The sequence below is a fragment of the Manis javanica genome, chromosome 3, assembly GCF_040802235.1.
Source record: "Manis javanica isolate MJ-LG chromosome 3, MJ_LKY, whole genome shotgun sequence".
Taxonomy (NCBI): domain Eukaryota; kingdom Metazoa; phylum Chordata; class Mammalia; order Pholidota; family Manidae; genus Manis; species Manis javanica.
In genome coordinates this window covers 56,722,392-56,746,205 of record NC_133158.1, presented here as the reverse complement: position 1 = coordinate 56,746,205, position 23,814 = coordinate 56,722,392, and the positions used below count along the sequence as shown (strand labels likewise).

Here is a 23,814-nt window from a genome sequence, read left to right as displayed (position 1 = left end):
AAAACTCTCTCCATATCAGCAATAAGGCTGTTTTGTTCATTATTCACATGTAGTAAACACTTTTCATTTCTTTCAAGAACTTGTCCTTTGCATTCGCAACTTGGCTAACTGGCTAAAGAGGCCTACCCTTCAGCCTGTCTGGACTTTGGACATGCCTCCCTCATGAAGTTTAGTCACTTCTAGCTCTTTAAAAAATTTTATTAAGGTATCATTGATAGACAATCTTATGAAGGTTTCATATGAGCAACACTGTGATCACTACATTCACCCATATTATCAAGTCCCCCCCACACCCCATCACAGTCACTGTCCATCAGTGCAGCAAGATCCCACAGAGTCACTACTTGTCTTCTCTGTGCTACACTGTCTTCCCTGTGACTCCACACACACCATGTGTGCCAATAACACCCCCTCAATCCCCTTCTCCCTCCCCCCCACCTCCTATCCCTTTGGTAACCACTAGTCCCTTCTTAGAGTCTGTGAGTCTGCTGCTGTTTTGTTCCTTCAGTTTTATTTTGTTGTTATACTCCACAAATGAGGGAAATCATTTGGTACTTGTCTTTCTCCGCCTGGCTTATTTCACTGAGCATAGTACTTTGTAGATCCATCCATGTTGTTGCAAATGGAAGGATTTGTTTTCTTCTTATGGCTGAATAATATTCCATTGTGTATATGTACCACATCTTCTTTATCTATCATCTACTGATGGACACTTAAGTTGCTTCCATATCTTGGCTATTGTAAATGTTAGGCAGGAAAATAGATATGAGAGGGGTGGAAAGAGAATAAGGCCAGGAAAAAGTCCACTAAAAAAATTCCAGAGTTAATTAGTTAAAGCTCAAAAAGACAGGAGCAACTTAGCCTGGAATGTTTGAATATTCCCCAGATAAAGGAGGGTACCTCAGCATAGACCATGTCTTTATTGTGTTAATCATGCCTGTACAGCTTATTTTTTAACTTTACGTATATACTGTTTTTTTCTCCTTTGGCCCTGATCAAGCAGTTTGCAATCAAGGCAACTAATTTAGCATGCAGGTCCACCTGTGAACAACGTAGTAAAAGGCAGGAAAAATTCCATCTTAAAGATTTCATTTTAATACTCAGGAAGTTGAGGAATAAGATTCTTAACTTACTCTTTAGCAAACAGACAATAACTCAGCCCACCTTGGGGACTGGGCAGGCAGTCTTGTTTGATATGCTCCCAGGGAGAAATCAGAGCAGGAAGTTCTTTGTGTTAAGTTAATTCTAAGTATTCAAAGACCACTTAACAAGTCTGTACCCCCAGCCCTTAGTCACACTCCTAAAGAATCCTTGAAAGGGGGAACCCCCAACCTTTGGGGGCACTCCTCTCTCTCAGGTTGCCTGCACTTTCTAAGTGTGTAACCTTTTATTAATCTTAAACTCTCTCCAACCTTTCAGGGTGCCTCTCCTTGTTGAGGTTGCCTGCTGCACTTTTTCTCTCTCTAAGTAAATTTAAATAAAACTTTTCTCTGCTTTGCTACTGTGTCTCTGCCCTTCAATTCTTTGTTGCTGCAGGGACAAGGACTGAGGAAAATACACAACGCTCCCACAACATAAATAGTGCTGCGATAAACATAGGGGTGCATTATGTCTTTTTGAATCTGGGATCTTGTTTTCTTTGGCTAAATTCCTAGGAGTGGAATTCCTGGGTCAAATGGTATTTCTATTTTTATTTTTTTGAGTAACCTAAATATTGTTTTCTACAATGGTTGAACTAATTTACATTCCCACCAGCAGTGTAGAAGAGCTCCCAGTTCTCTGCAACCTCACCAGCTTTTGATTTAAAATGAGAGAAGTGACTCTTTCTTTCACTTGGGGCCATTGTAGGGTTATTAATCAGCCTAATTTCAACATTGTTGTGTCTCAGGGAATAGGGAGGCCCTAGGAGAGGAGAGAGATGAGGGAATGGCCAGTGCGTGGGAGTGGTGAGAACACACACATGTATTAATTAAGTTCACTGTCTTGGATGGACGTGGTCTGTGGCACCCTAAAACAACCACAACAGTAACATCAAAGATGACTGATCACAACTCACTGTAACAAATAAAATAAAGAAAAAGTTTGAAATATTTTGAGAATGACCAAAATATGACACAGAAAGATGAACTGAGAAAATACTATTGGAAAAATGGCGCCGTTAAGACTTGTTTGATGCGAGGCTGCCACAAACCTTCAATCTGCGAAAAACACACTGTCTATGAAGCACAGAAAGGAGGTATGCCTGTATTCATGATAAGGAAATATTCAACACAGCCGTCAAGGTCAGCAAACTGCTTTTTCCCTCCTGTTGGCAAAGCACTGCCAGCTCCCTCCTTCCCTCCTCCAGGCTCCTCTTTTGACCTGCACATGCCGAAATGCCACATATCAAAATAATATAAATTGCTCCCCTTGCTTGTTCTCAGGGCTCAGACCTTGGGAGATACTCCCCTCTGAGCCCGCCAGTGTGAAATAAAACCTCAACACTCCAAGACCTCCAAGTGCTGCTTGGTTCTTCCCATTAGTGACCCAGTCCAGGTTTTCCAGCATTTTCCATAACATTCAGATTTCATCTGCCTACTTAGCCTGGAGCTCTTAAAATCCTTTTCCTAAGTACTGAGAGGTGTAAAGCTGTCCTTTGTTATGTTAATGAGCTAACTTTGGAAAGGGCCTAGGGTTGGAGGCTGGCTGCCTGGGGAACTAACCAAGTAGAAAGAGGGCTGGAACTTTACATCCCACCTGTACCCTCTCCACTCCTGCAGAGGAGAAGGGCTGGAGAAAAAGTTCAGTCACCAATGCCAATGATGCCTATGCTATGAAGTCTCCATGAAAACCCCCAAAAGAATGGGGTTCAGAGAGCTCCCGGGTCTGATGAACATGTGGAGATTTGGGGAGAGTGGCATGCTTCGAGAGGGCATGGAAGCTTCACACCCTTTTCCCATACCTTGCCCTATGCATCTCTTCCATCTGGCTGTTGCTGAGTTATATAGCCCTTTACAATAAACCAGTCATCTAGTAGTACAACGATTCTCAGAGTTCTGTGAGCTGCTCTAGCAAATTACTCAACCCAATGAGGGGGTTGTGGAACCTCCAATGTATAGGTTGCGGGTCAGAAGCACAGATGAAAACCTGGGCTTGTACACTGATGTCTGATGGCATGGTGAGGGTGGGGAAGAAGCAGTCTTGTAGGATTCAGGCCCTTAACCTGTGGGATCTGACACCATGTCCAGGTTAGAGTCCAAATGGAGTTAATTGCTTGGTGGCATGGAAAAAATACACACATTGAAATTGGTGTCAGAATCACACCAACCCCTTTTTTTTTTTTTTAACCCTCTGTACCTTTTGAAATTTGTCTTTCTCAGGGCTACAGGCTGTCAGTGACTGTGGATAAAGTGATGGTTCCTGTGGCCACAAGTCTCACCTGGTCCTGGTTGGCTAGCTCACTGCACACCTGTGGGCAATACCGACTCTATATAAAGAGCTCTGCCCAGTGCTCTGAGCAATGAGGTGGCACAGCTGCAAGGCTGCAGGAGAGCAGAGATGAGACTGGAGTGGTGGCAGCCCCGAGGACAGAGACTGAGACGGCTGCGGGGGCAGAGAGGCCCAGAGGCAGAGACCGGCTTGGTGCATGCAGACTTCCTCTAAGTGGGCAGGATTCTAGTGATCAACCTGCCACTGTGGGAATAAAGTTGGGTATAAACCCTTTTACCCCAAGAATGTTCCATTGTCATTTCTTTGGTCTCATTGAATCCATAGTGAACATGTCAGGGGCTGAAACCCATTGGCAAGACAGAGACCATACCCAAGAGTAGATACAGAGCATCTGTCTGTATCCTCCTTCCCTTCCCTTCCCTTCTAACTTGAATGAAGGCCAGTCAGAGGAAGTGAGATGTTTGCTTTGAGCTGAATGAGACTTCCAGCTGACTGCTGGATAACTAATTATCTCTTTTTCCTCTTAAGGGATTTAGTGCTGTGTTCCTGGATGTTTGTTATGAGTGACTCCTGCCAACACACAGCATTTCCACTGGTGTGAATCTTTTTAAGCCCAATATACCAATAGGGTGAACACAATTAAAAGATACATTTTGCACCAGCCACCAGCCTGTGGGTTGGGACAGGAAGACAATGCAGAAAGATCTGTACATTCTGGTTCCACTACAAGAGGAGGAAGAGGGCTGTCTATGGGGAAAACAGGCATCAAATCCTTGCTGGTGGTACTGGGAGGCTGGTGTGGAAGGGATCTCTGCTGAAGAGACCTAGAACCTTTGAATGAAAGGATGACTTACAAAAGGGGATGCTGTGAATATGAAAGAGGGGAAGATAAAAAACATCCTTGCCAGAGAAAGGTAACTGAGGATAATTATGTGAATTCTATAACCACAGAACAGAAAAATTGCACAGAAGATAGGAATATAAAAAGGACTTCCAAAAGGTAGTAATAGGGGCTTGGGAAAGCAAATGATGGTATATCTGCAGAAAAGAATTTCACAGTTATCAAAAGTGACATTATGGGAGAAGGAGCCAAGATGGAGGCGTGAGCAGGGCAGCGGAAATCTCCTCCCAAAACCACATATATTTTTGAAAATACAACAAATACAACTACGCCTAACAGAGAGACCAGAAGACAACAGCCAGGCTACATCTACATCGGCAAGAACTCAGACTCTCACGAAGGGGGTAAGATACAAAGCCGCAACCCGGCGGAACCCGAGCACTCCCCCAACCCCAGCTCACTGGTGGGAGGAAAGGAGTTGGAGTGGGGAGGGAGAGGGATCCCAGGACTGCTAAATACCCAGCCCTGGTAATCTGCACTGGGAGCGCAGACACACATTGCATGGTATACTGGATATTAGAGAAACGGAAAAGTAAAATCTGCGAGTGGGTCCCCAGAGCCAGCTCCTCTGGGACAAAAGAAAAGTGGGTGCTTTTTGAAAGTTTTAAAGGGCCAGGGGCCTCACAGCTGGACAGAATCACCCCAGCATACTCAGCCCAGTAGGCTGGGAATCCTAAGGAACTTCAGTCACCCCACCTCCCTGGGTGGCAACGCAGCTCTGAAGCCCCTCATGACGATAAGCAGCCTACCACATTCATTGCCCCTGGCCAGAGCTGCCCTGTCCACAGCAGCAGAGCAGCTGCGTCCACAGCAACCGCCCAGAGCCTCCTCCCCACACACAGCTACCCAGGCCAGACCCAGAAGCTGCCACCAGTGCACAGCTGCCCGGCACAGACAGAGGAGGCCAGGGTAAGGCGTGAAAGGGCACCATTCTCACAGGAGAGCAGACCTGGTGTGCCTGCCACACCCCACAGGGCTCTGGGCTACCCCGAGGGCTGGTCTGCCCACAGAAGCTCAGGGGATTAACCCAGAGGCTGCTCCCGGTGTGCGGGTAACCGACACTGGAAGTGGAGAAGGGAAAGGTGACCAGCAAGCAGGAAGGGACTTTGTTCTCCCAGCTGACACACGTGCCACCTGCCTACAACTACCTCTATCACCATAAAAAGGCAGAAGAATTTGGTCCAGTCAAGAATCACCCAGACAAACCCTGAGAGAGGGCCTGGGAGGATAGATATAACCAATCTTCCTGAAAAATAAGTCAAAATAAAGGTCATAACCATGCTGATGGACCTGCAGAGAAATATGCTAAGGGATGAAGTCAGGAGGGAGATTACAGAAACAAAAAAATCTCTGGAAGGACTTAAGAGCAGACTGGATGAGGTGCAAGAGACTGTTAATGGAATAGAAAACAGAGAACAGGAATACAGAGAAGCTAAGGCAGAGAGAGATAAAAGGATCTCTAGGAATGAAAGAACATTAAGAGAACTGTGTGACCAATCCAAACGGAACAAGAAGAAGAAGAGTACCAGAAGAAGAAGAGAGAGAAAAAGGGATAGAAAGTGTCTTTGAAGAAATCATTGCTGAAAACTTCCCCAAACTGGGGGAGGAAATAGTCTCTCAGACCATGGAAGCCCACAGATCTCCCAACACAAGGGACCCAAGGAGAACAACACCAAGACATATAATAATTAAAATGGCAAAGATCAAAGACAGGACAGAGTATTAAAGGCAGCCAGAGAGAGAAAGAAGATCACCTACAAAGGAAAACCCATCAGGCTAACATCAGACTTCTCGACAGAAACCCTACAGGCCAGAAGAGAATGGCATGATATATTTAATGCAATGAAACAGAAGGGCCTAGAACCAAGGATACTGTATCCAGCACGATTATCATTTAAATATGAAGAAGGGATTAAACAATTCCCAGACAAGCAAAAGTTGAGGGAATTTGCCTCCCATAAACCACCTCTACAGGGTATTTTAAAGGGACTGCTGTAGATAGAAGCACTCCTAAGGCTAAATAGATGTCACCAGAGAAAATAAAATCACACCAAAGAAAGAAGAACAACCAAATACTAACTAAAGGAAAAAAACAAAATCAACTGTTCACAAAAGCAGTCAAAGGAAACACAAAAGGGTACAGAATAAAACACCTAACATATAAATAATGGAAGAGGAAGAATAAGAAGGGAGAGAAATAAAGAATCATCACACTGTGTTTATAATAGCTTAATAAGTGAGTTAAGTTAGACGGTTAGATAGGAAAGAAGCTACCCTTGAACCTTTGGTAACCATGAATCTAAAGCCTGCAATGCAATAATCACCCTCAATGTAAATGGACTGAATGCACCAATCAAAAGACACAGAGTAATAGAATGGATAAAAAAGCAAGACCCATCTATATGCTGCTTACAAGAGACTCACCCCAAACCCAAAGACATGCACAGACTAAAATCAAGGATAGAAAAGGATATTTCATGCAAACAATAGGGAGAAAAAAGCAGGTGTTGCAGTACTAGCATCAGACAAAATAGACTTCAAAACAAAGAAAGTAACAAGAGATAAAGGAGGACATTACATAATGATAAAGAGGTCAGTCCAACAAGAGGATATAACCACTATAAATATATATGCACCCAATACAGGAGCACCAACATATGTGAAACAAATACTAGTGAATTAAAGGAGGAAATAGAATGCAATGCATTTGTTCTAGGAGACTTCAACACACCACTCACTTCAAAGGACAGATTCACTAGCCAGAAAATAAGTAAGGCACAGGGGCACTGAACAACACATTAGAACAGATGGACCTAACAGACATATACGGAACTCTACACCCAAAAGCAGCAGGACACACATTCTTCTCAAGTACACCTGGAACATTTTCCAGAATAGACCATATACTAGACCACAAAAAGAGCCTCAGTAAATTCAAAAAGATTGAAATTTCACCAACCAACTTCTCAGACCACAAAGGTATAAAACTAGAAATAAACTGTACAAAGAAAACAAAAAAACTTACAAACACATGGAAGCTTAACAACATGCTCCTAAATAATCAATGGATCAATGACCTAATTAAAATAGAGATCAAGCAATACATGGAGACAAATGATAACAACAGCACAAAGCCCCAACTTCTGTGGAATGCAGCGAAGGCCATTCTAAGAGGAAAGTATATAGCAATCTAGGCCTGTTTAAGAAGGAAGAACAATCGAGCCCCAAAGTCAGCAGAATGAGGGACATAATAAAGATCAGAGAAGAAATAAATAAAATTGAGAAGAATAAAATAATAGAAAAAAATCAATGAAACCAAAAGCTGGTTCTTTGAGAAAAATAAACAAAATAGATAAGCCCCTAGCCAGACTTATAAAAAGAAAAAAATAATCTACACACATCAACAGAATCAGAAATGAGGAAGGAAAAAATCATGACAGACCCCACAGAAATACAAAGAATTATTAGAGAATACTATGAAAATATACATGCTAACAAGGTGGAAAACCTAGAAGAAATGGACAAATTCCTAGAAAAATACAACCTTCCAAGACTGACCAAGGAAGAAACAGAAAATCTAAACAGACCAATTACCAGCAATGAAATTGAATCGGTAATCAAAAAACTACCAAAGAACAAAACCACCAGGCCAGATGGATTCACTGCTGAATTTTATCAGACATATACTCTGTCCTGTCTTTGATCTTTGCCATTTTAATTATTATACATCTTGGTGTTGTTCTCCTTGGGTCCCAATTCTCCTTAAAGTTTTCCAAAAAATAGAAGAGGAGGGAATACTTCCAAACTCATTCTATGAAGCCAGCATCACTCTAATACCAAAACCACGCAAAGACACTACCAAAAAAGAAAATTACAGACCAATATCCCTGATGAACATAGATGCAAAAATAATCAACAAAATATTAGCGAACTGAATTCAAAACCACAAGAAGAGGATAATACACCATGATCAAGTGGGATTCATCCCAGGGATGCAAGGATGGTACAACATTCGAAAATCCATCAACATCATCCACCACATCAACAAAAAGAAGGACAAAAACCACATAATCATCTCCATAGACACTGAAAAAGCATTTGACAAAATTCAACATCTATTCATGACAAAAACTCTCAACAAAATGGGTATAGAGGGCAACTACCTCAACATAGTAAAGGCCATATATGAAAAACCCACAGCCAACATCATACTGAACAGCGAGAAGCTGAAAGCTTTTCCTCTAAGATTGGGAACAAGACAGGGATGCCCACTCTCCCCACTGTTATTGAACATAGTACTGGAGGTCCTAGCCATGGCAATCAGACAAAACAAAGAAATACAAGGCATCCAGATTGGTAAAGAAGAAGTCAAATTGTCACTATATGCAGATGACATGATATTGTACATAAAAAACCCTAAAGACTCCACTTCAAAACTACTAGAACTAATATCAGAATTCAGCAAAGTTGCAGGATACAAAATTAGTACACAGAAGTCTGTGGCTTTCCTATACACTAATGATGAACTAGCAGAAAGAGAAATCAGGAAAACAATTCCATTCACACTTGCATCAAAAAGAATAAAATACCTAGGAATAAACCTAACCAAGGAAGTGAAAGACCTATACCCTGAAAACTACAAGACACTCTTAAGAGAAATTAAAGAGGTCACTAACAAATGGAAACTCATCTCATGCTCTTGGGTAGGAAGAACTAACATTGTCAAAATGGCCCTCCTGCCTAAAGCAATCTACAGACTCAATGCAATCCCTATCAAAATACCAACAGCATTCTTCAATGAACTGGAAGAAATAGTTTTAAAATTCATATGGAACCACAAAAGACCTCGAATAGCCAAAGCAATCCTGAGAAGGAAGAATAAAGCTGGGTGGAGGATCTCGCTTCCCAACTTCAAGCTCTACTACAAAGCCACAGTAATCAAGACAATTTGGTACTGGCACAAGAACAGACCCACAGACCAGTGGAACAGAACAGAGAGTCCAGATATTAACCCAAACATACATGGTCAATTAATATATGATAAAGGAGCAATGGACATACAATGGGGAAATGACAGCCTCTTCAAAGCTGGTGTTGGCAAAACTGGACAGCTACATGCAATAGAATGAAACTGGATCATTGTCTAACCCCATATACAAAAGTAAATTTGAAATGGATCAAAGACCTGAATGTAAGTCATGAAACTATAAAAGTCTTAGAAAAAAAATAGGCAAAAATCTCTTGAACATAAACATGAGTGACTTCTTCATGAACATATCTCCACGGGCAAGGGAAACAAAAGCAAAAATGAACAAGTGGGACTATATCAAGCTGAAAAGCTTCTGTACAGCAAAGAAGACCACCAATAGAACAAAAAGGCATCCTACAGTATGGGAGAATATATTCATAAATGACAGATCCGATAAAGGATTGACATCCAAAATATATAAAGAGCTCATGCACCTCAACAAACAAAAAGCAAATAATCCAATTAAAAAATGGGAAGAGGATCTGAACAGACACTTCTCCAAAGAAGAAATTCAGATGGCCAATAGACACATGAAAAGATGCTCCACATCACTAGTCATCAAAGAAATGCAAATTAAAACCACAATGAGATATATCACCTCACACAGTAAGAATGGCCACCATCCAAAACACAAACCATAACAAATGTTGACAAGGTTGTGGAGAAAGGGGAACCCTCCTACACTGCTGGTAGGAATGTAAATTAGTTCAACCATTGTGGAAAGCAGTATGGAGGTTCCTCAAAAAAATAAAAATAGAAATACCATTTGACCCAGGAATTCCACTCCTAGGAATTTACCCTAAGAATGCAGGAGCCCTGTTTGAAAAAGACATATGCACCCCTATGTTTATCGCAGCACTATTTACAATAGCCAAGAAATGGAAGCAACCTAAGTGTCCAACAGTAGATGGATGGATAAAGAAGATGTGGTACATATACACGATGGAATATTAATCAGCCATAAGAAGAAACAAATCCTACCACTTGCAACAACATGGATGGAGCTAGAGGCTATTATGCTCAGTGAAATAAGCCAGGTGGAGAAAGACAAGTACCAAATGAATTCACTCATCTGTGAAGAAGAACAAAGAAAAAAACCTGAAGGAACAAAATAGCAGCAGACTCATAGAACCCAAGAATGGACTAACAGTTACTAAAGGGAAAGGGACTGGGGAGGATGGGTAGGAAGGGAGGGATAAGGGGGAAAAAAAAGGGGGCATAACTATTAGCAGACATAATGCAGCGGGTGGTGCACGGGGAGGGCTGTGCAACACAGAGAAGACAAGTAGTGATTTTATAGCATCTTACTACGCTGATGGACAGCGACTGTAATGGGTTATGTGAGGGGGTCTTGGTGATGGGGGGAGTCTAGTAAACATAAGTTCCTCACATAATTGTAGATTAATGATACCAAAAAAAAATTATTTAAACTTAAAAAAAAGTGACATTATAAATTACATAAATGATAACATTGCACAGTTTATATGAGGTTTAAAAGCAGGTTACAGAACAGTGTATTTTGTGAGATCCAATGTCTATTAGAAAGTGAGATATATTGAGTTAATAAGATGACCAAATATATATTTTCCAAGTATATTTGATCTTCATCCACAGTTTGTGAAAACACTTCAGAGCCTTAAAAGATAAGAGGGTGTCTTGTCATATTAATGAGAGACTTCTGGACCCTTGGCTGGAGGTTCATCAGTCAATGGCTAATAATTTAGTCAGTCAAGGCTTTGCAATGAAGCCCTCACAAAAAAGCCATCACACGCTTGGGGAACCAGAATGCATTCACTTGCCACGGAGCCAGGCCCCAAGCTCCACGAGGACAGAGCTCCTGTATTTGGGACCTTGTTCTATGTCTCTCTTCATCCGGCTGTTAACCTGTATCCTACACAGTATCCTTATTAAACTGGTAAACTGAAGTGTTTTCCTGAGTTCTGTGAGCACCTTTAGCAAATTAATCGAATCTAAGGGGGGAGGTGGTGGGAACCTCTAATTGTAGCCAATTGGCCAGGAGCACAGGTAACTGCGTGGGGCTTGTGACCAGCATCTGGAGTTGGGGCTGGAGGGAAATCTTGTAGGAGGGAGCCCTTAACCTGGGGAATCTGGTGCTGTCTCTGGGAAGATAGCATCTGAATTGAATTGAGTTCTCAACACCCTGTTGGTGTTCAAGAATTTACTTGGTGTTATGCGTGGGAAGACCACACTCACACATACACACACACACACACACACACACACACTCTACACATACACACACACACACACACACACACACACACACACACACTCTGTTGGAATAGGGTCGAGGCACCTGAAAGGAGGGAACTGCTGTGTACAATAAAAACACAAAAGATACATATATACCTCTAGAAAGATAAATAATACTGGTACTTCTCAAATTTTAATATGCATACAGATCTGCACATTAACCACATCCAGGGATCTGGTTAAATGCCTCAGTAGTTTAGGAGCAGAGGGACCTGGAATTCTGCATGCCCCACAAGCTCCTATGTGAGGCTGGTGCTGCCAGTCCTCTGGTCCACACTCAGCAGCAAGGATACACACCAGGGTATTTACAGTGATGGCTCACAGGCAATAAGACTATTTATTTTCATTTTCTTCTTCCTTTCACTTACATCTATTTTCTAATTAACTTGGTGTGGGTAAAACTGCAATATTTCCAGAATCTCTTGCCTGACCTATCAAGAGGTGTTTACAAGGGGTGGGGGAAGAGGTGAGTATGCACTGGGACAGGAGAGGGTTTTGGCCTCCCAGCTGAAAAGCGAGAGAAACAGGAGAGCAAGAGTGGTGGCCAGCAAGCGAGAGGTGAACGAAGCCAGGCCTCCAAATAAAGGTGTTTCCCGTGACTGGTTTTGGCTTCATAGGTTTATTTGACCTGGTCTGGGAATGTGCTTCCCCCCGGGGAGTTACACTTGGGTTAAAAAATGAAAAATATTTTAAAAAGAGAAAAATAGTGAAGCAAACGAAGATGTCACAGGAGATAAGAAAACTGTGAGAAGTCATCAATATAAGATTCAAGCAAACGAGGAAATGCGCCTAAGGAGAGTGGAGGGGCAAGGCGAAGCAAAGGACATCTCCGGCGACAAGGTGTGTGGGAATTCTGGGGCCACTGGACAAATGGTAGAAGACAGAAATGTTGGAATCCGAGGTATAAAAAGGGACCTCTGTCATATGGGAAGAAAGTAAAAAGGAGATGTGAACTGCCCAGGCGTAGGTGGGCCTGCTGGGTGGGTATGTGGTCCAGCTGGGTCCCCTCTACTTCAGGGACTGGAGGACTTAAGAGAAGGGCCTGTCCTGTCTGCTCCAGTTTGAAGATAGTCTCTCTGAGGAGCAAGGAGTGAAATCTCGGCACATCTAGAAAGCTAATAGAAACTTTTAGAAAGGCAGGTCATAGGTCATGTCTTAACCCATCACAGAGTTAATCAAAAGTCACCAACAGAAGGTGGCCAGGAGCCAGCCATTCAGATAGGAGTCTGCCCTCTGCTGGACATAATGATGGTAACTTAGAGGGAAAAAAAGCCTCTGGATCTTCCAGGCTACTTACAGGACCCAAGAATGGAGACACAGAACTTACAGAACAGTCAACTGATGTACGGGTATAGCACCTTCAGACATATATAGGATTTAATGATCTCTGGAAAAAAATATCACTGAATGCTTCTTAGCACAATGCCTGCAGCCTCCTCTTTCCTTCTACCCTTTATGGGGGTTTCCCCAGAATCCATTCTCTCTCTATGGAGCACTCTTCTATTCACTGAGAAATATAAAGCATATTCTGGTAAAACCTACTTAGGAAGCTGTTTGACCAAAGCAGGTTTCAAGTCCTGGCTCATTTTATGAGGGGCCTGGCAGCTGAGAGGCCCCAGGAAGACCGGCAGGTGGCAGCTCTCCCTCCTGCTGCCTGGGACACTCCTCACCCTTCCTGCTCACTCTCTTTGCCACCGATGAGACTGTGTTCAAATAAGTTTCCTGCACCTGTGATACAACTCCACTGTGTCTGAAGCCTTCTTCCCTCTCTTAAATTATTCTTAAGCCATCCTCCATGATTTTATCTAAACCTCTCTGTTTTTAATATTTACAATGTCTTAGGATAAGGTTCTTAGGCTTGTGGTGCAATCACTACTGTTAGCCCTAAAACCATCTCTTCTAAAAGATGATACTCCATGTAGTTCCTTTATTCCAGGATTTATTTGGTGAAAAGGCCTCAAATATTTTAAGTGCTTTGCCTGACTATTCAGCCTCCTTTTTCTACATTTAAGTTCTAGGCTTAACTTGGGTCAAATTTTGTGCACAGGCTACTCCATTCTCTGACCAGTTTCAAGGTGCTCTAGGGCTTGGTTCTGGTTTTGAGTGAGGAGCGAGATTCACACTACAAAGTGAACAAAGGCATTCTTGTACACCACACAGACCCTTCAAAGCACAGATACCTTCCTGAACACAAAGGCACAAAGACCCTGAACCTGGTTGAGAAACTGGCTTGATTAAACAGCGATGTTTACAAAAGGACATATACTGCTCTCCAGAACATTTTACATAGACCAAATCTCAAAAAACCTGAGGCCTGTCTTTTAAGCAGTGACATGAAAGAGAATTTTTACTACTTTTTAAGTTTTAAAAAGTCTAAAATATAACTTCCTCACCTTAATAAACTTGAGTGCACCTGTGATATTGTGATATAGTAAGCAAGTATCTATTTGGGACAATTGCATCTTAAAAACCCTTGGAAATCTGCGCAATGGAGGGAGGAGCATCTTTTGTTATTTATAACCAGTTCCTTTCAACCATACCTGAGTTTTCCCTGATGAGTGACTTAGGAGGCTGGGGACTGGTTGACAGACAACCCAACCACATAACTAGATGGGTGGAACTGTCAGCTTCCCCCAAACCTCCAGTGACCAGGGATCAATGATTTGATTTATTAGTACTACGTGTTGGAGCCTCCATAAAACCCCTGACAATGGAGTTTGGAGGAATTGGGTTGGTGATCACAAAGGTGCTGGAGGCTGGTGTGTCCCAAGCTCTGAGCACCTGCCCCCATACGTTGTCCCATGTATCTTTTCCATTTGGCTCTTCCCAAGAGCATCCTTTATAGTAAACTGGTATCAGTAAGTAAAGTGCCTTCCTGAGAGTTCTGTGAGCTCTTCTAGCAAAGTATTGAACCTAAGGAGGGGTTATGGGAGCCCACTGTTGTATGGCTGGCTGGTCAGAAATACTGGAGGCCTGGACTCAAAACTGGTGTCTTGTGGGACTGAGCTGTTAACCTGTGGGGCCTGCCACGAATTCTGGATAGTGTCAGAATTGCTTGGTGTGAGGGAAACCCCCATACATTTAATGTTAGAGGCTTTGTGAGTAAAAAGCAGTTCATAGTAACACAGGACACCATTTGGTGTGCGATAATGCAGGCCTTCATGGCGAATATTTGCGCTTAATTGGTTTTATGGCACCAAGGTGTCCATAGGGATTACTAAAGAATATAGGGCTGTTTACTCTACCACTCAGTGGCTTCAGTTGCTACTTTAAAAAAAAACAACCCTCTTAATTCTGTGGGTTCCTCCCTCTTTATTCAGTATAACTCTAAATATATTTGCTTTTAGAAGTGCTTCCCTAGTCTGTCTCTTAGGTTATTTACTGTAACCTCTCGCTAGTTTGCAGTCAAGATAAATCAGATGACCAGTCACCAGTAATCCATGATGAGTATACCAGCACAGCTTTATGTCAGTTTTGTACTCAGTCCTGCATTTCTTTTGTTATTTAATTTTATTTATTTTTAAATTTATGCTTAAAAGAAAGTCCAATAATGAAACTTCCCAAAGGAAATACCACTGAGGATATGAAATGTAAGCTATACCATTTGGGGAACAGAAAATTGGGACTTTTACACATGTTAAATAAAATCACGTCTACTTTTGGTCTAGAAAACTTAGAATACAAGCTGTTGGCACATTCATCTGTAGAATGAGGAAGAGAGCTATCCTAAAACACAGTATTGGGTGCTACTGTCCATGTTACATTCTATATCCCAAGATGTCTTTCAATAATTTTGAGGGTGATTTCAATTTCTTAGATCTCAAAGTAAGAAAATGTCAGTGAAAGTGAACTTACATGGATCACAACTGCTTTTCTCAAAAGAACTGAACTGGATGTTAAACACACCCTGCACAGAGTCACCGCCATTCTGTCCTCTGTAGTTTGGGGAGCGTGACATCAGCATGGAGCAGATGCCTCCTGACTCTGTCTCTAGCCCTGCGCCCCCGCCGTGACTGTCCTAGAGGCCTCTAAACTTCCCATGTCCTCCTCTGTCCAATCTGTCCTCCCTGCAGGCAGACCAGATTTTCTTGATCAAACTGCTTTCCTGCTCTAAGACTTGCTAGTTCCCCACTGGTTACTGATTAGAGTCTAAACTCTCAGGCTGGCCACCACAAACCCCCAGAGCACGGCCCCTCCCTCCCTGCCTCACGCCTTCCACCTAATTTATTGTATTAACACTCCCCAGTCAGGGCTGCTTAGGAATGTGTTTACCTCCTCTGCCAGACCAGCGCCCTGGAGGGCACTCTTTCCTTCCCCCATACTTCCTAGCACAGGAGCTGAGGAGACAGACATGCTGCACCCCCTGCCCAGGGAACTCGAGACCCGTGTACTCACGGTTTCCGCAGTTGAGACCTCCGAGGCCAAACGGACAACTGCAAGTCAATCAAGAGAAAGAGCAAGCATTAGCTTCAAATATCAAAATGAATAACTAGTAATTTAAATAACTTCTAAATTACTTAGCAATACTAAGTAACTTCTAAATAGATTTGTAACAAAATTTTTCAGAATAAATGAACCCGGAGCCTACCTCATACAAGTTTCATTTTCAAGCCTATATCCGTCTTCACATGCTGGAAGAGAAAAGGAAAATCCATGAATGTGTCTATTGACCTCCCCTGGCCCAAACTGAGTTATTAAATGCCAGTTGCCCTAAAAGTTCCAAAGAATATTCTAGAACTAGAAAGCTACCAATAGCTTTAGAATGATCTATAACCTGGCCTATATACTGCTGCCAGCTTGTCTTAATTTTATAAAAAATTTTTTCTTAACTTCTTAGTGGCTTTCAGCTTCCCATTTATAAAAAGAAAACAATAATAATAGTAGTAGTAATAATAATAGTAATATCTACCATATAGTTTCTTGGAGGGATAAATAAAACAAGGCATGCAAATGGTTTAGCACAGCACTTGGCACATGGTAGCCACCAAATAGATGTTTGTAGTTGTAATTATTATCCAACAAATGCAATTCTTCTTGTAATTCTCTATGGCCCCTGTATAACAGAGAACTTCCATATACACAGAAACAAATGCTCCACCTTCTTTAATGTAAGTCAAACCTTTGATGTGCTGGTAGCCACCTTCCATGAGGAAGTGGGAGTTGTGACATCCTTGGGGCCACAGTCCTGGTGGGCGCCTCAGTTTTCATAAGAGAATGCTCAGCCGATAAGACTGTGCAAGGGATTGTGGACACCTCTAGATAAGCCCTAATCAGCACATCACCCAAGAACAGGACTTTGAACTCTCTGGCGGTGCTGCTCACAGACCACTGCTTCACTGCAGGGCCAGGGCCCAGCCATTCCCTGGGATCAGCAGTTCCTGAATTTATTTGATCACAGAACACTTTTGACTCTACAGTAATCTGACAGAACACCATGAGTTCTGATGCATGCTTGGATGCAAACAGACAATAAAAAATGGCCTCACAGACAAATTCACTGCTGTAGGAAATGATAGAAACTTGATTCAGGATTAATGTACAATAAATACACTGCATTAAAGATCACAGATAAGAAAGGTACATAGCAGCAATCCCTGAACAGATAGCACACATGCTAATGGCAAGATGTGAATGCCAGCAGCATGCCTGTCTTAGACAGGTGTACACACTGTGGGCTGGGACAGATCTCAGAGACTTCCCGAATCCCCTGTATGGTTTTATGCATAATAGTAACTATGTAGATGTACTTGATAACATTTTTCCTTCTATTTTTTAATGTTAGATGCTAAATAATTCTTGCATCTATTTTGTTATCACAGACTATCTTCTGTGGAATGGTTTGGAAAACACTGTTCTAAATAATCTGTAATTCTCCTACAGTGGATCATTAGAGCAGTGAACCTGAACAGTACTGTTTCGGCTCCACGGAATGGCATTTCCTGAGCTAAGTTCTCCTGTATTGAGGGCTATTATAAGCAGCAGCCATGGGGAAAGTCCCCAAGAGTGTTTACTGCAGGATGTCATGGACCACTCTGCCACAATACCACTCAACAACCTCTTAATGAGGATGCCCCAGAGAAATTTCCCTTGGGCCTGAGGGCCTAGAAAGATGGGGATGCTCTGGAACAACTATACTTTATTTTATAGACCCTGACTCTTTGCAAACCATATTTCTCACTTTGCCTCAGTGCTAGGAAGCTCAGAACATGACTAAGTAGCCTAGCTTTAGCAAACATGCGGGACCTTATGGTATATCTTTCTGTGTATTCATTTTCCTTCTAGCTTCAACAAAGTACTGAGTTTATTTCCCCTTCAACCTGATTTACCTTTCAAATTAAATCTCGTTTTGTTACATGGTTCTTCAAATCCTTTTTGCAACACGGTACTGCATAATCATACCCCATTTGGGGATGGAGGGCAGCTACACAGGGGCTGCTGGCATCCCCAGTGACTCATCCCCACCCATCTCAGCCCCGAGGCAGGCTGATGTCGCACCAGTCTTCTTTTCTGAGTGCTTCTTCCTGGAAATGTTTTTACATCAAAGCTACCCACTCCACCCTCATCTGCTGGTTGGGAGCCTTCCACCCTGTGGCTGTCATCCAGCCAGACATAATGTCCATCTGTTGTCCTGCCTGCAAGCTGAGGGGTTGGGGTGTTGTCACAGCTTAGGAAGTGGCCTGACTCCCTGATATGATGATATTTCTTTATTTCAAATGGGCTCACTTAGGCTGAGTGCTGTTGTGCGCCCGGTGCTATTCTAGCAGCTCTGGGAGGTCATAAGACACTTCACTGCCCCTTAGAAGCCAGCTCCTCCTCTCCAGGCCCAAGAGGGACTGACGGACCCACGGAGCACTGAGGATGAAGTGAACGTGGCAACAGCTAGCACGCACACACTCCCAAACTGGGCTTCCGCTATCCACGTGCAACACAAGCACATTCCTGCTCTGGCCTTTTTAACAGAGTAAGTGGTGGAGTCTTCAGAACTCTTGTTCCCTTGCAGGAAATGAAATCAAGACCCGCCAATCTTGTCCTATCGTATTTGCTGCACTATTATCCTTTGTTTATTCAGGGGAGCACATTTGTTAAACCCACAATGTTGAGTATATTCTAGACACAGGTCTGGCTCTCATGGCACATGCAGTCTAGTGCGAGAAAGAAACCTGCAAGCAGAGAGTTGGAATTCATCATGACGCCTGCATGGGGAAGGAAGCTAAGACACATACGGGAAGGACACCTACTTTAATTTTATATGATGCTTTGAAAGTCTGGTAAAGACAGCATAAAGGTATTTTATGTGAAACACTGTGTGTGTGTGTGTGTGTGTGTGTGTGTGTGTGTGTGTGTGTGTGTGTGTCTAAACAACAAACAGACTTGCTAATGTATAGCTGTAAATAGTACAGACACAGAAAACACACACCCACTTATCTCTATTCTCCATTTATACTGGGAAATGACCCTGGATTTGAGGTGTCCAAAAGGGACTCATTTTAAATACCCCCGTGCACCAGCACAAATGGCCAGAAGATGTCACTGCTAACCTGTCAGAACCTAGCCAACAGGGCTGTGGCCCCAGGAGCTCTGGAATCCATTCATCAGAGGCCTGATGGCCACAGATGAAAACCTAAACAATATATTGCAGAAATGAAGGTTTGTGGAGCCTTGGCAACAAGTCCAAGGGCTAACCAAGGTTTTCTTATGCTGTTGCTTGGATCATTACTTGACAGACATAAGGTTGCTGGTGTCTGTATCACTGCATTTGGAAAATCATTGACGGCTCTGTTTTTGCTAGTCTGTAAGCAGCACCATTATGAAATCACTGACTTGGACACAGAGGCCTGTGGCTAGGGCCAACTGGAGGCAAAGGTTGTAGGGCTGTTTTTAAGGTTGTCAGACACTCTGGAGGCACTGTAGACTGGGGCCACCACCCCTCTGTACCTGTCTTTCTGCACACCTTCCCTTTCCACCTGCTAGCTGCATAGCACCCCAGGACCTGGATTTTAGCAGAGGTCACCCTCCACATGAAGAGAGGCTCAATACCCCAGTTTCCAGGGAACACTTTGCATGAAACCAGACAAGACGGAATTAGAAAGCTTCATCTCTTTGTATCAAAGTGGCAGATGGACACACACGCTTAGAAACGCTGAGACAGCCATGCATCAGTACTGCTGGTCAACAGAAGGCTGGCCCTCTCTTCAAAACCTACTGCCAGGCCTGTGGGCTGAGCTGAGGGCTCATACTTTCAAAGCCCATCATATATAAACCTAAGGGAGAGGGTCTGAAGCTCAGGATAAGAGCACTGTCATGAAATGTGATTGTGTCCTCTCCTAATGGAACGTGTCCTCAAATGGGAAATCCTGACTAAGTGACATTTCACCATTCCCCCATACATGATTTTTACTCAGATCCCAGTATATCTGTCACCAGTAGGTGTGGCCTGAGCAGCAAAATGGTGCCATGCACATCTTAATGTGATGCAAAGCTTAAAGCTACATTCTGGCTTTTATATTGCTAGTTTTTTGGTGATTACAATTTGCAGCCGTCTTCTAGAAGTCAGAGTGCACAGTGCTCTAGACGTGAATTTTCTTTTTGAGCAGTCTTTACCTCACACTGAATGAATATAAGCTTCATCTAAAAGGTTTGCAGAATTTGGTTTCTGCCCTCAAACCCTTCATGAAATCTTTAAAACTAGAACTCATAAATTCAACAACACCCTGGGTAAGACACAAGAGCAAATGCTGATAGCTTACAACACACCTCCACATACACTGACTTCTTTAATTCTGAGACTATCCAAGGAAGCACCACTACACCCATTTCACAGGAGAGGAAGCCAAGGCTCAGCAAAGCAAAGGGATGGCACACAATCAGGGAGTCAGCCTCCGACTACATCTCCTGAGGCTCATCAGTACCTTGTCAACTGAGCCGCAGCTGCAGCTACAAGCTACAGACCTGACCCCATGCTTGCATTTCCACTTTAAAAAATTAGCAGACAATAGAAAAAAGCTTTGGAAATTAGAACAGTAAGTTTTCTAACTTCCTCTAAGAAAAAAGAGAGAGAGAGAAAGAGAGAGAGAGAGAGAAGCAATGCTGCCACAGGCATTCCATCCTCTTTACTCCTCCTTTGAATTTGATGGGCTAGATCAGTGTGCACAGAGATAGGCTGTTAGTCCAGGGAGACAATGCATTCAATCCCGCTAAGAGCAAAGGAACAAGAACTGGTGAGCCCCAGTTTAGAGCAGTCACACGGAGGACAGAGAGAGGGCCCTGGGCAGACAAAGGCCAGGCCTGGGTCGGGCTGCAGAAGCCGGAGAACATGCCAGTACCTCGGCAGGAGTGATCCATCTTGTTGAACTGAAAGTAGCCTGACTTGCACTGGCACAGAGCCACGCCGTCCAGGTCAGTGCAGATGGACGTTTCTTTGTCACATTCTGGAGTCTTCCGCTTACACAAGCTGCCCGCTGGAATGGCAAAGCAAGACGGTGAAACAAAACAAAGCCTTCTCCAGTTCAAACCTTGAGATGCATGAACTGTCTATTTAAAGAGACTTTAAAAACAGTTTGCGAAAACATCTGCATGTGCACCCCTGCTTTCGGAGGCTCCCTTCTGCCCCTCCTTTGTGTCAGCCCCCAGGCCTATCCACTACATGTTTACACAGCACGATACGGGATGGAGAAACTAGACTGGGGAGAAACAGGGTGCTGTCCCCAGCTCCAGTGTCCGCCGCCAACAGCCCTTGCTGGCATGCTGTCTTTTGTACCTTCACGCTGTCGAGTCATGGGGCGGAATCAGCCCAAACCCAGGAAACGCGACCGTGCTCTTCTCAGGAAGCCGAGGGACATGTCTGGTTGGCCTGAAGGGACGCAGCACGCTCCTGTGCCCAGGTAGTTTGCTGCCTGACAGGCTTTTTCTGAGGGGAGCTGTGGAAGGCCACCTGCCCCTGCTGGGCTCCGTGTAATCACATTACCTGTCTGTCTCCCCACCACATGGATGGCTCCTTGGGGCTTATTTGTTTCTGGGTTTTTGCACCTCGCACAGAGACTGGTCCCCACGCAGTGCTCAATACATACGTGCTGACGGTGCTGTCAGGCTGTCAGTCACCAGCCATTGCCAAGGGAGACAGGAGGGCAGAAGGAAGTGCAGCTTTCAGGCTTGCTGCCTCCTCACCTTAGGGCCTTATTTTGGGCATGTGTACCTACCTGCTGGGTCTAGCCCTGGGCATGTGAGCCACGTTTATTTCAGGGATGACAAGGAATCATTTTATATTATGAAAAAGCATTTATTGTTGGGCATATGGCCCTCTCTGAGGCTGTACATGGCAGATACAATGAGGGGACATTTTACCATCTAGAAAGCACCACAGAAGGATACATGGAAATGGGGTACACAAACAGTAGAACAAAAACTTATAGCCAACTGGATGGTGAATAATATCTATTTACGCCCAGGTACAAGGCAAGGTAAGACTGACATTACTGCTGTTGGGAGGTGAGAGCGAGCTCAGGGTGGGGAGGGAACCATGGGAGGGCAGCACATAGTATTGAGCACATAGGCACAGTCTCTCCTCTCCCATCTTAAGGAAGACACCACCCATTTCAGAAACCAGGTACCAGCTCCCTACACAGCAAAGCTGCCCCCTTCCAGGCAGGCTCTGGTGAAGGAGGCCAATACCCAGAGAGTTATCAGGTACCCTGATACCCTCTTCTGAGTCCTGAGAGCCTGGGGCCTAATGGATGGCCTGGCCACAGGGAGGTAAGTTTAGGACACAACTTTAGTTCTCAATGCTGCATTTCCTATCTTTATCAGTGGAAGCTGGCGTGCTAAATCAGAACCCTATTTGTGTATGTGATAGAGTTTCCTTTGTTTATTGTGAAACATTTGTATTTGCAGGAGAAAAATAAAAAATGGAAAATCTCACCAGGGGAACACTGCAAAGCTGGCACCAGGAGGTACGAAACCTCATCTAAACATTTGGAAGGCTCTGCCAGTCCTCCAGTTTTAAATAAAGAAATACCTCCAGGGAAAAGGGTTGCCCAGGCTGGCCCTAGCCTTGTCCAGTGGCCAGCCTGAGTCATCTGGCCTGATTAGATATTTTCTAGGAGCCAATGTCACATTTCCTCCCACCCTGCCCATTAATCCAGCCTGCCGGCAAAGACTACTCGCCCTGCCGAAGTGACCGTTCCCAGCACAGCAGCAGATCCCCATGGAGGCAAGGAAAGCTGGCCCAGCCTCTGCCACAGAGGAGTTGCTATCCTGAAAATTCTTAATGAACATGCTGTCATAAATCCACCAAATGCAACCACATATAACCCCATTTTCACTTTAAGCCGGGCCATGGGATTTTTCTGCATCCATGATTCCCATGGTCTTTCCTGGGCATAACATCCGCCCGAAGGACAATGAGAACTTCTGTAAATCTAAGGCTGAGGCACTCCCTGAGGCAGTTCCAAAGATTCTAAAGTTCTGGACACATAAAACCTGCAGTTCTTTGAAAGGCAAGAAGAAGATATTTTGTGAATTGCAGGGTGAGAACCTGACTTTTTAATAGCAGTGTCCAGAGTAGCCCCATGCTGCCCACGTGTTGGAAACATCCAGATATCAGCTCCAGCTCATCAAGCCTGACTCTTTAGCATGCAAAAAGGTGAGGGGCAGACCAAGCTGGGTGTGCTGGCAAAACCTGGGGAAGACGTGGGAGAAAACCAGAGCTATGAGTCTGTTTTCAGCCGGGAGGCATGGCTGTCTGTTCTGAGAGCTTTGAAAGGAGAGTCAATGAATGGGGACCAGCAGGTGCAGGGACAGGGGTGAATGCAAAAATCTCTGTACCTTCCTCTCGGTTTTGCTGTAAACCTAACACTGCTCTAAAACAAATAAAGTCTTTTTAAAAAAAGAATGGGACTTCAAGCAAGGAAGCAAGGAAGACAGGAGCTTGCCCATAAGCCACAACCAAGTAGTTGGAAGAATGGGGGCCAGAGTGTTGGCCAGGCTGCTATGAACAGGATCTCACAAATCCAAATACCTGGCCCTTTGATATGCAGGGCATGACATGTATTTAGTGGGGATAGGAAAGTAACCTGTACGACACTGACCGCATAGGACACACACTCCCTAAGTATTTAGGGAATTGAAAGGTCCCTCTCCTACTCACTGGGGAGGAAAAAATTCCCTTGAATCACTGACAAGGGAA

The 23,814-nt window shown here is 43.7% G+C and overlaps 1 protein-coding gene across 2 annotated transcripts in view; it reads right to left on the bottom strand.

Moving 5' to 3' along the window:
- Positions 1-23,814, bottom strand: part of HEG1 (heart development protein with EGF like domains 1) — a 94,980-nt gene that overhangs the window by 16,054 nt on the left and 55,112 nt on the right. For both annotated transcript variants that reach the window (XM_073231503.1, XM_073231504.1), the window contains exons 13-15: positions 20,957-21,091; positions 16,222-16,264; positions 16,029-16,066 (exon numbers count right to left, since the gene is read on the bottom strand). In XM_073231503.1, the coding sequence (XP_073087604.1) occupies positions 16,029-16,066; positions 16,222-16,264; positions 20,957-21,091 (216 nt within the window). The remainder of the gene's footprint in view (positions 1-16,028; positions 16,067-16,221; positions 16,265-20,956; positions 21,092-23,814) is intronic.